The sequence below is a fragment of the Papilio machaon genome, chromosome 17 (assembly GCF_912999745.1).
Source record: "Papilio machaon chromosome 17, ilPapMach1.1, whole genome shotgun sequence".
Taxonomy (NCBI): Eukaryota; Metazoa; Arthropoda; class Insecta; order Lepidoptera; family Papilionidae; genus Papilio; species Papilio machaon.
The window spans coordinates 2,802,822-2,817,272 of NC_060002.1; the positions used below are offsets into that span (position 1 = coordinate 2,802,822).

At 34.5% G+C, this 14,451-nt stretch overlaps 1 protein-coding gene across 2 annotated transcripts in view; it reads right to left on the reverse strand.

Moving 5' to 3' along the window:
• The window catches only part of LOC106721645 (uncharacterized protein PB18E9.04c), a 181,813-nt gene that overhangs the window by 37,784 nt on the left and 129,578 nt on the right, over positions 1–14,451 (reverse strand). For both annotated transcript variants that reach the window (XM_014516650.2, XM_045681944.1), the window contains exon 4: positions 12,902–13,006. In XM_014516650.2, coding sequence (XP_014372136.2) covers positions 12,902–13,006 — 105 coding nt within the window. The remainder of the gene's footprint in view (positions 1–12,901; positions 13,007–14,451) is intronic.

Here is a 14,451-nt window from a genome sequence, read left to right on the forward strand (position 1 = left end):
TAAAGCTTGGTGAGACAGTCGTCGTAGCAAAGAAAACCATACAAGCAGTGCGGCGGACGTGCGGCACCGCACAAGAACGCCGAGTAAACAATTCATTCATGACATTAAAACTGGTAGATGTTCTAAGAAGTGTTGCCAGAATAAGGTTATTCCCTGCGATGCAAACAATGACATATCGCTTTATTATTCATAAATTATACGGTGAGGCGCATCGCACCAGCGCCGCGCCGATCGTGTGTCTTCGCTCTTACTTCTCTCGAAGGAAGCTCGCCGTATAATTAATTTAAATCTATACATATTAATAAAATTGGAGTGTCTGTATGTAATATCCAAAAAAATATTATATTTTGTACACGATTTCTATTATGTATGTATTTGCGTAGCTGATAACGAAACATCATTTGTTTTAATTTTTGTCCGTCTGTCCGTCTGCAAGGCCGCATTTGTTCTGGTACATCTAGGAAGCGGCTGGACCGGTTTTGACGAGTTTTATTAAAAATTCTGCGCTGGAAACGTCGCGGGCAACCACTAGTTCATAATATATGAGTAAGTATTTTGTCCTTGTGCTCTATCGGGCTACAGGAGGCGCGGCGTACACTTTGATGGCCGTGATCCATCATGCGATAATGTAAATCATTTGCATTGTTACAAAATTTCGACGTTAACATTGACTAATTGGAGTTTGTTTTATCAAACGCTGTGTTCTATCGGTATTTAAAATGAAACTAATGTAATATGACGCATGTTTTGTTTTATCTGTTTTCAAATGAGTGTAAAATTTCTGAGTTTTTTCTTATTCTTAGCAATTTTTTCTAACAATTATGCGATTCAAACTAAGCAGAGTTTAAACCTACGTTTAACGATCAAAGTTTTAAACTTAATTAAGGTCAAGCTAGCTGACCAAGTGCAATTTTTTCTGAATTCATTTAAACATTATTTTAATGCAAAAACAAAAATCGTTTTGTTGTAAATGGTAATAACATCGTAAGTCAGCTTTTAGGTTAATGCAACAAAATCTCTGAAATTTAGATGAATTCATCGCAAGCGAAAGCCGCAAGGAAACACGGAACATAAATCTGTGATAACATTACGAGCCCTTTTTATATTTCCTTTTGGATTTACTCATTATTCAGCGCGTATTTCTTAATGTATTGTATACACACCACGTAAATTTAGTGACGTACTCGACGGCAATTAATATTGTGAATCTTAAGGATCTGCGTATCGGTGCTATTTTAATCGATTACTAGTAGTATTGTGTGCAAGAAATAGACGAATATTAAATCACAAAAAACAAAATTGGTTCGATTAAAAACATTAGAACAGACGGTTCAGACTACTACACGAAAGTTCTCTAATTAGTGTTAAAGAACTTTCGTGTAGTCGTATTCATAAAAAAGTATAAAAAGAGTACGAGGAGGGAAATTGTCTCTGAGCCAAAAACGGCAGGAAAAGAGGTGAATAAACGTTGGAATAGGAAAATTATTCATACATCCGATCCGCGTGGCTCTGGGCCATTCTGCGAGCCGCGGCGTGCGAGTCGATTGATCTCCGCATTTAGATGCGCTGCATGTCCCTGTATAACATTAAGATAACAAAGTTCCGAACCGCAACTTGCCCGAGTTCCGAAACTTTATTGAATATCGAATACCAATGTACTGAAGCCATTATTAAAGGCAATCACGAGATTTTCTTTTGTTTATTCATGTTTTTCGATTTTGTTGTGTACGTTTGGTACTAATCTTATTTCTATGATACGTTGCTTGTTAAAAGACAGTGATTTTATACTTTCCTAAATTATTATTTACCTATCACTACAATATTATTAATAACTCAGTCTTGCAAAGAGAACAACCACAGATCTAAAACTATTATTTTATTATACTCGTATGTAACTACATTTAACAATCGTGCTTTCAGAATTTCAATTAGTTGGAAACTAGGTTGCAACTGGGGATGAGGAATAGGAAATTTTAATCCCATTAGAAGTGCGGAGCGGAGCGCCTGGCCTTTACAAAGTTGCCGTCGATCCGGTGCCGTTGTCGCCCTTAAGTGACACGCTTCTGACGTGACAAATGGGGGACGGTATCGCACACTTCACTAGTTACAACCTAACTAGTTTACAAAATTTATGATCGTAACTTTGGTGATATAAAGGAGATGCTACACGGGCAGTGCGCAGCCGTTGTGTACTTCGTGACCTTTGACATTGTAAGAGTCATGTTGTTGTGTTATTATATTAAAAAAAAAAATATTTTTTAATCAAGGCCTGAATTATTTGCAATAACTAGATATCTTATTGTCTTGACTTTAGCATGTACGCTTTTTTTCTAACCTTCTATTATTGTCCGCATCGTTGGAAAATAAATTAAGGGTCCGAAGTTTGTTATCGTGGCCGCAACACGTAACGCATTCTAATATTGTATGTTTTTGGAAACGTCGATCGTCTACAGAAACAAATGTGATTGCCTCAGGGAAGGACAGGAATTTCGAATAGAAATTAGCTTACGTAAAACTATGATTTATCCAATCGTCCTATTTCTAATGGTATTATAATGTACATTTTACTTTTATTTCACACGCAAAAATACGCCACTAATATATTACACCTGAATATATAATAATGCATATAAAACAATATATATTCAATACTGCAGGATACTAAGATCGTATAGTAACTCGATTATATAGCTATGTAATTATGAAAAAATAAATATAAGTTGATTGACTAGTTCAATAAGTAAAAGAAATATACACAAATAAGTGTTTCCTATTTATACTCATAAATCTTTCTTCTTACTAATATTATAAATGCGAATGTTTGGATGGATGGATGTTTGTTTGAAGGTATCTTTAGAACAGCTCAAAGCTTTCGATAAAAGGCATAGATGTAGATCATAGTTTGGAAGAACACATAATCTATTTATTATGTTTTTTTTTTAATTGAGCGCGAACATAGTCACGTGCGACAGCTAGTTAGTATGTAATTACGAGTACCTTAAACTTTTACTATCTAAGTAAAAAATAATCGTATAATTTGATACTTTTTATAATCCTAAAAATAAAACTAAATTCACTTAACTTAAAATAAAATAGAGTTTGAAAATGAAAACTTATTTAATATTATATATTGAAAGCAAGCGTGTTCGTTGTTTTGAGAATTATCGATGATTGCCGTGTGGACGAACGTGGAGAGTCGCACTTCAATGTATTAAGTTTTCTCAATGCTCTATGGCTCCTCGCGCTACTCGTAAGTGAAACGTTCCCGTTGACGTGACAAATATCGATTATAGTCTCTGAATTTAATGGCTTTCGAAGATATAAGTTTATTATGTATTCTTGCGGTTTTAACTCAAAAGAAATGAGAAAGTAAGGTTTTAATTTATGTTTTTTTTTAGTTTTAAAATAGACAGTGGTTTAGCTACCCGTACTTACCAAGGACTTAATAATGTGATTAAACAATAAAAATCTGTAGAGTTTTGTTATATTTCTGTTAGCGTGCTGCAAAACTAAACTGTAAATAATTGATAAAATAATTGTACCCAATAAGATAAAATCTCGAATAATACAAAAAAAAAGGAAAGTGATTTTATATTTTTTGAAACTGGTTTTATTTTAAAAATGTTGCCAGGTTAAAGTTTAATCTGTGGCGCATGTCGTGCGGCGACGGCACGGCGTGAGCTTGACGCCAGATTTCTACCGAAATGGGATAAATTTAGCGAGGCGCGTGACAAGACTAATAAATAACTTGCTTTACACTAAAACTTATAGCAACCGCCGTGAATATGCCTAAACTTTATTCCACTTTAAAATTATAATAATATGTTTGTAGTAAAAAATTCAAATTACTTAACAGTGGACTATCGCAGTCAGAGCTGTTGATTGGTTACTTGAAAGTCCTATAGAATAGATTTAATATCAGAATATAAACAAAGGGACTGCTTTAGTAAATAAGTATGGTTATGTATGAACGTACCGTCTGCAAAACGAGAACAACCGGAAAGATATGTGTAATAGACTTGCCGGGATGACGACATGCCGAAACTGTCTATAGTACCGTCCTTTAGGAGGATATGCTTTCGGTAGTTGTTCATAACGATGACTTTAAACTTACTAAAATATTTGTGGTAGAAAACAAAGCGTTGATTGGCTTATTTGGGTATTATTTTAAAAACAAAACAAACTTTATTAATTCAAATCCACTGAGATTCGAAATACTGTTACATGCTATAGTAGTTAGGTAGCCATATCTTTAGGCAAATATAAGAGAAAATTTCTATTGTTCATTTTGAATGGCTGATGTAAATGGCGGGCAGGTTGCTGTCATAAAGGTGGGTTCCGAATGACGATTGATGAAATAAGTTGGTAACTCCGACATCCGCAAGCTATTGCTATGTGCGGCTAACGCGCGGACAAAGGGCGTTAGAGGGCGCTTGTATCAGCTAAGCGGACCATTTTATCTCACCCTATTTTAGCAATAAGGTTGAGATTCGAGCGTAAAATCACCAAATTTCCATTGTTTGTAACTTTTAATTACATTTTGTTATTTCAGTCGTACAGGTTGGTGTGATGGATTGTTTTAGTCGTAATTGTTGGTTTGTTATGTGTTTTGTTGTGATTGTGTGATTAACTGATGGTTATATTTGAGGTATATTAAATATAATGTAACAAACAGTTCAATAAACTAAAGGTACATAAATGAACTAATTAATTATAACCGCTTTAGTTAGGAAAATTTTATAGTGGCACTAACTTTTAATGATTATAAAGAAATTTCTAATTTCCTATCATGCCATCATTGAAAGATTCCGGTACTATGATATACGAATAGATATATATACTTGTACATAAATACATATAAGCGGATTAAATACTATGTACAAACGTACTCGCAATTACAAACAATAAGTATTGTTATAGACGTAACGAGGCCAGCCTTACCTCATTTGCTAATGCAGTTTGTTCTGGCCTTTACTTTGTTCATGAGAGCTTAAATTCGCTACGTCGTTTTATTTATTTGCTTTAACCATTGGGTACAACAATTAGATACATGTATGTTCTCGAAAGAAAATAAAATTGGGTCTAATCAACTTTTTCTTTCATATCTAATATGTGACGGAAAATTAAATTGCATAACCCATTCTTCATGTTTTTGTGCAAACCACCTAGCTATTTTAATTTATAATATGATGTTTATTTTAAAATGTTACGGTCGTATAAATGTAATGTGTTATTTAAAGAGCAGTGTATAGAAACAACTGATAATTTATTACAATTTCCTACATGTTTTTTTTAAGTTACAAAATATTTGACAAACAACTTATGAAGAAAACTTTTAGTAACATACAAATTAATTTAGTTTCGAAGATGTTTGGTATGTCATGTCGATTCTGGGTTGTTGTGAAATCAACCAACATATGCTAACTAGGGCGGCGGCTGGGGGATACAAATTAGCAATTAACTGAGTTACAATCTCTTGTTAAAACTATATGGCAGTGGTGAATTCCATTTATATTTAAGTAAAGTGCATTAAATAGTTTGTGCAATTTCTTCTCGGTGAATTAGTTTAATTTTTTTCATTCTACATATTTTGCTTCAGTTTTCAACATCAAATATGGGACAGGTTTTCAAAGATACAAAAAAGTTATGATGTCCAAAAGTGAATACTTTTTAGCCGACTTCAAAAAGAAGGAGGTTATATAATATTCGATTTTCAAATAAATGCTACATGGAGCTTGGATCATTAGTTATGGTAAAAAGTAGATTCATTTCTGAGTTATAAAGGAGCGTTGCTCAGAGTGCGTTGAAAAGCAAACCGGATAATTTTCTTTGACTTGTTCATTTCCTGAGAGGCGATTTTTGTCCTTTTACTTTTTCGAGCGACTGTTCGTTGGCGAGATTTACATATTTCAAATATCCCGCGGAAAAGCGCCTGAAGCAAAGATAGAGTTTTATTAATTAACGGAAGTACTTTTCAACTTGTCCCTCTGCGCAGCTTTCACAGTAATGAGCCAGCGCTTTTTGAGCTTTAATGTTGAAATAGTACTAAAGTGTAACATATTATTTAAATTTGTCAAAAGCATTTGAAGTGATGAAATCTAACGACTATCTTAACTCGCATTTTAAATAAGGTAGGTTGCCACTGCTGAGATCTGCATGAAAAGTTTTTGGTTATAGAAAATTTACAATTAGTAATTTGAAGCACATCATATTACTTTAACTTAATATTGTTCAATAATGTTAGTTTCAATTACAGGTAAAGGCGACATGTTTAAAAAAAGTTATAAGCAAATTTTTTTTATTGATAGCTTTAATACAGCGGTATATTAATATTGGTATTCATTCCAGGAATTTGGCTCAAACACAGATTAAAAATTCATGAAATTTAATTGTTTTTACCCATTTCATTAAATATAAATTACATAACATTATTATGTAAAAACTATAAATAATATGTTAAAACTACTAAACTAAACTATATACTTATACTAAACTAAAAATAAAACTAAATTATGTAAAAAATCGACCCCAAATCGCTGCGCTCGCAGGGTAAGGTGCCCAAGAGACTGGCGGCATTTCCCCGTTGAATGGCCAGGCTCAACCTTTGTCCGAAATGCGCGCCAGCCCTTGGATCCCCTGAGACGTCGATAAGGCGTACGGAAATCTCCTTGAAGAGCTGACGGGCTTCCGCACCCCAAGGCCCCAAGGTCTCCACGGCAAAAGGCACAAATATATACGGCTCTCCCAAAGCTGCATATTTACGCCTTTTATTGGTTTCGGCTGTCGCCGCAGCTGCACCGGCTTTGCGAGCGGTCGCTCTCACATGGGATGGGGCAACAGTGTCCACGCATGTGGCATCCCACACTAGTGACCGCCCGTTTTTCCAAGGGATGAGCGTCATACCATCTGGCCTCTTGCCATCGTCCCGGGCGATGCCATTAGGTTCGAGCACTGCTGGCACCCCGGAAGAGGCAAGGGCGCGACGGATGACGTCATTTAAGGCGGCATGACGCGGAATGCGTCCTGCACTGCGACGACATGCTAAACCATGATGACCTAGAGGATCCACGTCTACCCCACAACGGCAGCGATGGGCTTCGTTCGTCCGGGCCCCTAGCCGTAAGCTCACCGCCAAACTAAATGTAGTCCTCTCCAAAAGGGTACCTACGCTAAACGATGGAATGGCATTTAACCAGTATCCTGATTCAGGTTCACAGCTGGCCAAAAGACGAGACCGCTCCGCTTCGTTTTCTGAAGACTCTAACAATTGGTTTCGGGTCTTCATGCAGAGTGGCTCATCCCACTGCCGCTGTGAAGCCAGGTTCAGGGGTAGGTCCGGACCGGTTGCACTGAGCCAGGCATCCCTGGCCTCGGCTAAACTGGCAACCTCTACGCCGCAGAACGACGGGCCTAGTATGCTACCAACGAGGTTAACCGAGCTATAAACCGAGGACAGAAAGGCTGGCAGTGCTACACATGAAAAATTCATTTATAATTTATATTTTCAGTTTATAAAATCCGTATTTTCGCTTGAACATTTTTAAAATCTATTAGTAATTTAATTAACAGTAGTTTATTATGTGTTTTTAACATATTTGAAATATTCGTAAATTTTTGTAATATTAAGTTCTTTATTACGTAGTCGAGTGAGTTGGACATGAAAGAAATTTCAAATGTCATTTCATCTCGCTTTGTATAAAATGTTTTTGAACTTTGCTTTGCGCCTCAGGCCACGCTTTAAACCGTTCATTTAATTTCTTGCCGTGTTAATTTAAAAAATGTAATATGTCACTGTTAGCAACATGTTAAGTTTGAAAATGTAAAATATTTAAATGAAGTCTCTAATTTCTATAAATTAAAAGTCGTAAAAATTGTGTAAAGTACAAAAAAGAATAGATTTTCGGGGAAAGCTTCAGCTAATAATTGTCTACTGTTATTCACAGCGTTGGTACAAAATCTTTGACTATAACCGTGAAATTCCACTGCCGTAACATCTATATTAAAACTATAGTATATTTGTCTCTGTTATTTCAATGAGAACGATAACGATAATTATAAGTTTTATACAAATATTTTGATAGTGGTAACACAGTAAGCGGAATAAGTATGAAAAATCAGTTGTTTTAATGCAGCAGTCATGACGTCAGGAGTCAAGTGAGTAATGAAATAAGTTGTGAACTCCGGTAATGTTATTACAGTTCCCTTCCCGTGGGTATGAACAAATGAGTCACTTGCTTAAACTGCGATCAATCATACCCTACCTGGTCTTAGTTTTACTACTAAAGACTTCCTTGGGAATAACATACGGAAGTGTATTAACTTACTTTCTAAATAATGTAGCTGTTTGTTCAGAAATTAGTTATTGGCTATTATAATATGAAATTATTCAAAATGTTTTCATTACATGTTAATGTTAGTTAATGATTTTTTTAAAATATTGTTTGTGAATTATTTATGCTCGTACAGGCTAAGTTCAAGTCAAAAAAACATGTTTCTGGCCGCGCTTACTTAAGAATCTATCGAAACATTGATCTAAAATCTCAAAAAATTAGTGTGGATATCTTAACCATGTCCATGTTAATTTTACAATAATAGTAAAATAAGTATCTCTCTATGTCCTTAGAATATGTATAAAAATTTTCAGATGTAGTTTCATTTAATATTATAATAGTATGCTAATTAACTCTATGTTGACATAATTTATTGTACAAGGATTTAGAAGCCTGCGTAATAAAGCTACCTCTACGCGGGTGCTACGAACCTTCTACGGAGATAATGCCAAGGCAAAATTGATATTGAGATTATTAATAATATTCTGAGAGTAATCTGCTTAGTCTTTATTTTGTAAATCCTTAGTTCTTTATTATTTGATTATTTCATTCAAGGAAAGAGAAACGGGGCTGTATTAGGTCATGAAATATAAGGAATAACTGTTTAAGGATTTTGGTAAAACGCTTAGAAGTACTATTAGATTTTGATACGGCTTTTTGTTTAATACCTGATATGACCGGGGGAGGTTGTATTTAGTCGACAGTCATTTAAATATTTTTTTAAATCTTCTACACTTTTTAGATGATATTTACTATTATATTTTATTTTATGTGTAAAAATTTGTGCTTTATGTTTGGTGCACTAATAATGCGTGTCTATTGAAAGAAAACATGCTATCTCTATATTATATTATGAACAAGTTTATTTGTTTACAGATCGCCGGCAGAACATCCGTCACGAACTTGTTGGGGAAATGAAAACTAAATATGTCAAGGATAGTCTGACTGCGTCAGGTGTGCTATACTTCTTTCTGTTTTGTTTACAAACTATACGTTTAACATATATATATATATATGTTATGCTATTATATGAAACAACGTAGTTTCGTAAGTTGTGACTCATATTTCCTTTGAAAAGTGTCAATAGGACACTTTTGTTTTGTATTCATCGTCGTAGCCAATAGAGTTCGTTCGGAAATGTGCCAATGCATTTCTTTGATAAAATTCACAAGCACGTAATACGATGTTGGAGTGGGGCCAGCGCATAAACTGTAAAGAATAACTTATTCATTCACAATCAACGTATCGAATAATAGTGTTAATATTTGAGGACAAAAACAAATAGGTATTATGGTCTAAATTCGTACGACTGTTTTTTTTTTTTGTTTTGTAATTCAAAATTAATTACAAGAGGATACAAGCGCTAGTAATAAAAGTAAAAAAGTAATAGTAAAAAAAAAATTTGTAAGTCAGGCAAAATGAATTTACCTTAAATAAAATTATCAATAAAAAAAATATAAATTGTAATTGTTTTAAACGTTTCATATGTAAAGTTGTATTCGCATACATGTTTCATTTCTGTAACATAAATTTCAGGAGCGTGACACATGAGATATGAGTGACAAAATAGCGAGCCGAGTGCCGCGCTCAGGTTCTAATAGTCACGGTTGTGTGCGTAATGCTGGTTCCTCACGAAACTCGAACAGTGAGGCAATCCAGTAGAGCAATGCAGTACTGCAATTGTTTGAACATATACTTACCATATATTCTGTCTCAACATGTGTGTTCAAAACACTACCGACGTATGAAACTAGTATAAGATGTTGCTTGGTCCCCGTTTGGTGCCACGCGACTATTTGTCGCTCTGACGTTTGGTTCAATGTGGAGCTTTGTTGTGATAAATGAGTGAGCCGACAAGCTTGAAATATAGTGAGACGTGAATCGTCAGTCATACTTAAGACTGACGGAAGTGTTATAAAGTACATGAATAGTAATTTTGATACGGATACCGTTATACAATTTAAATTGATTATAGGTACATACGGAGAGCATTTATAATTTAGTGTACAAGAGAAACAAGAGCTTTCAATCATATAGGTTATGAAATGTTAAATAGGTCGAAGGGTAAATACCACAGTTAGTGGTCACAACAAAAGTAGAAGCCCCGAAGTGTTTATGAAAATTGTTTGGCAGCTGCACAGATTTAATTGTTACAAGTTTCAAGGAATATTCTTTGCCTTCGAAATTTCCTCTTTGAAAATAGTAAATTTTGTAAAAGTAATTTATAACACGATCTTCCAATATATAGATACTTTACGGGTTGAAAAAATAGTTAAATTCTGGGATAGATACCCAATTCTAATACAGTGAATTTTTCTTTATAAATCATTAAACCATTTTATTGAAATAAGTGAAGGAGCAAACCAAAACGCAAAACTAGTTATCTGTCTTTAAACCAAACTTTGATAGGTTTAGTTTAAATTCCTTATGACAGTTAAAATTGCATCAAAGGGAGATCAAAAGATTTTTATTCATGCGTAAAATTAAACGCTACAAATATAAACTTATCTTCAAAACGTAACTAAATCTTAATGTTTCGACAGGCGAGCTGTTCGCGGTTTCGTCTTACGGAGTCACATTGAACGTCTGCGCGGAGTAACAGCCCAGTAAGTATATATACTATTTCGTTCTAAAATAAACTGCTTTTGAAATTTTAGACAAATGACAGTCGAGAGCAAACTGACTACTCATTCAGAGGTTGCTCCACATTTAACATTCTTGAGTTACTATTAATAATGTTGTTGGAACGAAGTTCCTTATCGCGCGTTGTGAAAGGGGGCTAAACGGAAAAAATTCTTACGAAAAGTTGTCACGACACTTTTTGCTATAGTAAGTATGTTAACGACGAATGAGCGCTACTTCACCATGGCAACGACGTGACAATATATAACGAAAATTCATAGAAATAAAATGTACTTCTTGTGAATACTTAAGTTTTTTATTCATAGAATAAACATTGGTTCCTTCACTAATTAATCGAAAGGAACTTCGTTCCATCCGGGTGTCCCTTGACACCTCTCAAGTTTTTTTTTAGTTTGACAACAAACAGTGGTTATTTATAATACTATTATTTTATTTATTTATAATATAATTTTAAACTTGGGATTACAACTTAAGTACTGATTATGCAAAGAGTGAAATAATATTTTTTTAACATCCAAAAGTAGCTTGATGTATGAGGCATTAAAATTTAGTTTAAATATAAAATCTTTCAATATTATTAATTTAAATAAAAAAATGATGAAGGGAATATTTCCTTACTATGCATTATTTATCATAAGAAAGTTTCCAGTTGTTTACATCATTTAAAATATATCACTTCACACTGTTGGAGTTATGAATCTTAATAAAGTCACGACACAATTAACAAGATTCCCTCAACAGATTGTTATAAAGTGCCCTATATCTATACTTTACGGTGCTTGAGCCGTAAAATTGAAAACTTTAGTCCCGAGTCGCGAAAAGGAACTCGTGAAGGGGAACTTGGGACTCCGGAAAAGAGAACTCGGCGAGTTGTCATTGCGTTGAACTCATCAATCTTAAAAGTTCGCATTGGGTCGTAGTTTGGGGAATGGAGACGCAACGATCTATTTTCCTCTTAATGCTTCGAGACCGCATTCATCAATTCTAGCGGCATAAATTAATGTTTGCCATTACATAAACAGCTATTTTGCATTAGCAACCAGAACTCAAGGAATGATATTTCTTTGCATTATTTACTTAGCTATTTTCTTTTTGCAACAAACGACTAGATTAATTTTATTCATTGTAACTTTAAAAAATGATCAAGGACTAATGCCAAAATATTTTAACAACTTTAATAAATTAAGTTTTCAAAATTGATGACACCGCCATCTATTGTTACAATCGTTACAGTTAAATAAAAAAAATAATTAGACGAATACTTTTATGTAACTAAAAGATATCCTATATTAAAGCCAATATACCTGATTGCTTAACGAAAAACCGTATCGTATTCGACGTGAAATTTCATCAAGAGACGGAAGCGAACGTTATAAAGAGTATTTTGTAAGCGTACGTAAGGAGTTCTTTAGTTAAATTTCACGTTCGTACACAAACCGAACGAGTCAAAGTGAACGCTAGTCCCGAGTACATTTTATGGTATCGTGGTGTCTTTAAGCTACGTCTTTCATATCCTGCTCTCCACTTAATAACATTTCCTTTACATATTCTCCCTTTGAGATACTCCGTCTTTACTGATGACGCAAAATCTTACTAATATTATAAATTTGAATGTTTAAATGGATGGATGGATATTTGTTTGAAGGTAACTCCGGAACGGCTTAACGAATCTCGATGAAATTTGGGACAGATGTAGAACATAGTCTAGAAGAACACATAGGCTACTTATTAAGTTTTCTTTAAATACCGCGCAGAATGAGTCACGGGCAAAAGCTAGTACTATTATAAAGTCAAATATAGCATTTATTAGCAAGTTATAAGCTATCTTGATACAAAGAAAGTTGTCCCCAGCAAATATTTCTCTAATTATTAAAATAATCTCTATTATATTATACTATATTTATGTACTTGTAATATTATTCACTCACCATTATCGTGGTCGGGCAGAGGCAGACTATCAGAAGCGTCGGAGGCCAGCGCGAGGTCAGGCGAGGCGGACCCCAGCAGGGCAGTCAGACCCTCGTGCTCGCCATCTGCAAAAAAATATTGCATTTAATACAAAAATCACACCCCTGGGAACTCTATACGATCTACCATTAATAACGTGAATGGTCTTGAAAATTCTGAACGGAGTTTTGCATCACCAACGACCAGTATAGAATTTAATTTTATTGGTGTTATTCTTCTTTTGTCTCATGCAAAGCTCTTTAAATATTTCTAATATATTCAGGAGTTTTTGAGTTTATGGTATCCAAACAGACAAATGCGATGACATTCAGATCGGTTTTGTGTGTAGCAATTCCTCTGAGTGTTTAAAAACGTCTAGTCAACGCATAATTTAAAGCGGTCGAACCCACATTTTATTTAATTTACTTAAAGATTTAATTTACTTCATAACCCCTTCAAGAACATTATTGATCAATGTTGTTCAAATAAAATAAATACCTGTTGAGGCAATGGTTTCGATGAAAGATTGTAAAGCCCCTTGTACAAACCCTAAAAGCACTCAAAACTTGCTCCGCTCCAAATCCCTATAAATTATTTATGGCATTTGAGTAATTTCCTTAGTCTACGCCCCAGGCGCTTTCGTAATTATGTAAGCTCCGAGAATGCCTCACTGTGATCCTTGGCTATCTATTAACAGGAGCTTTTAATATTAATTCTATTTTTAAAAAGTAACAGTTCCTTAGAAGATCCGTGATTGATTCCAGTCTAAAAACTGGAATTGACTGTATAAAAAGACTGGATGTTTCAGGACTGTACCTCTAATAATTTGTAAATCAAAGATTACGTATGCATTGTGTAAGGTTGCAAGAGATCATTGTGTAATGGTCAACATTAATTAGAAATTGTCCGATGCCGAGGTCAAGCGGCCATTCGATTTACTCCGCCGGCCAGTTCGGTTTAATTAAATGACACTAAGCAAACAGCGTCGGATCCGCTGGAGTATATAACTCCGGGAGCCAGTACGGCTGTGCGGGCACTTTCTAAGTTTTCGGCAGTAAGTCAAGCCGAGAGCGATATTACTTCATTTGCAACTTTATGGGGCCGTATTTCCCTTCGGCGGCCAAGTGCGCCGCTCTTACTTATATTATGAAAAAAAAAAACTCCGAAGCAGTTTCCTTGAAATTATTATCCCGTGAAGCCTCCCCCGATCCATTGTGCGAGACGTAGTGGGAAAAAATACCTCGTAAACGACTCGACCTTGTTATATTTTGTCAAATAAAATTCTGACGATACATTTAATTAGCTGTGTCGTTTCTTTTTCTCGTTTTATGTTCCGTTCTTTTAATGAATTGTCCTTTTTAATTGTCTGCTTCTTTATGTGATAATATATTTAATGTCAAAATTATTTTATTGTCTACAAAATTTTGAATTTCCTTCAATTTTCTTATGTTTCATGCTTAACGGAAACAATTATTATCCTAATTACTCTGAATGGAATTGCTGAAAAGTAGTCTCAATGTTTTTTATGCGT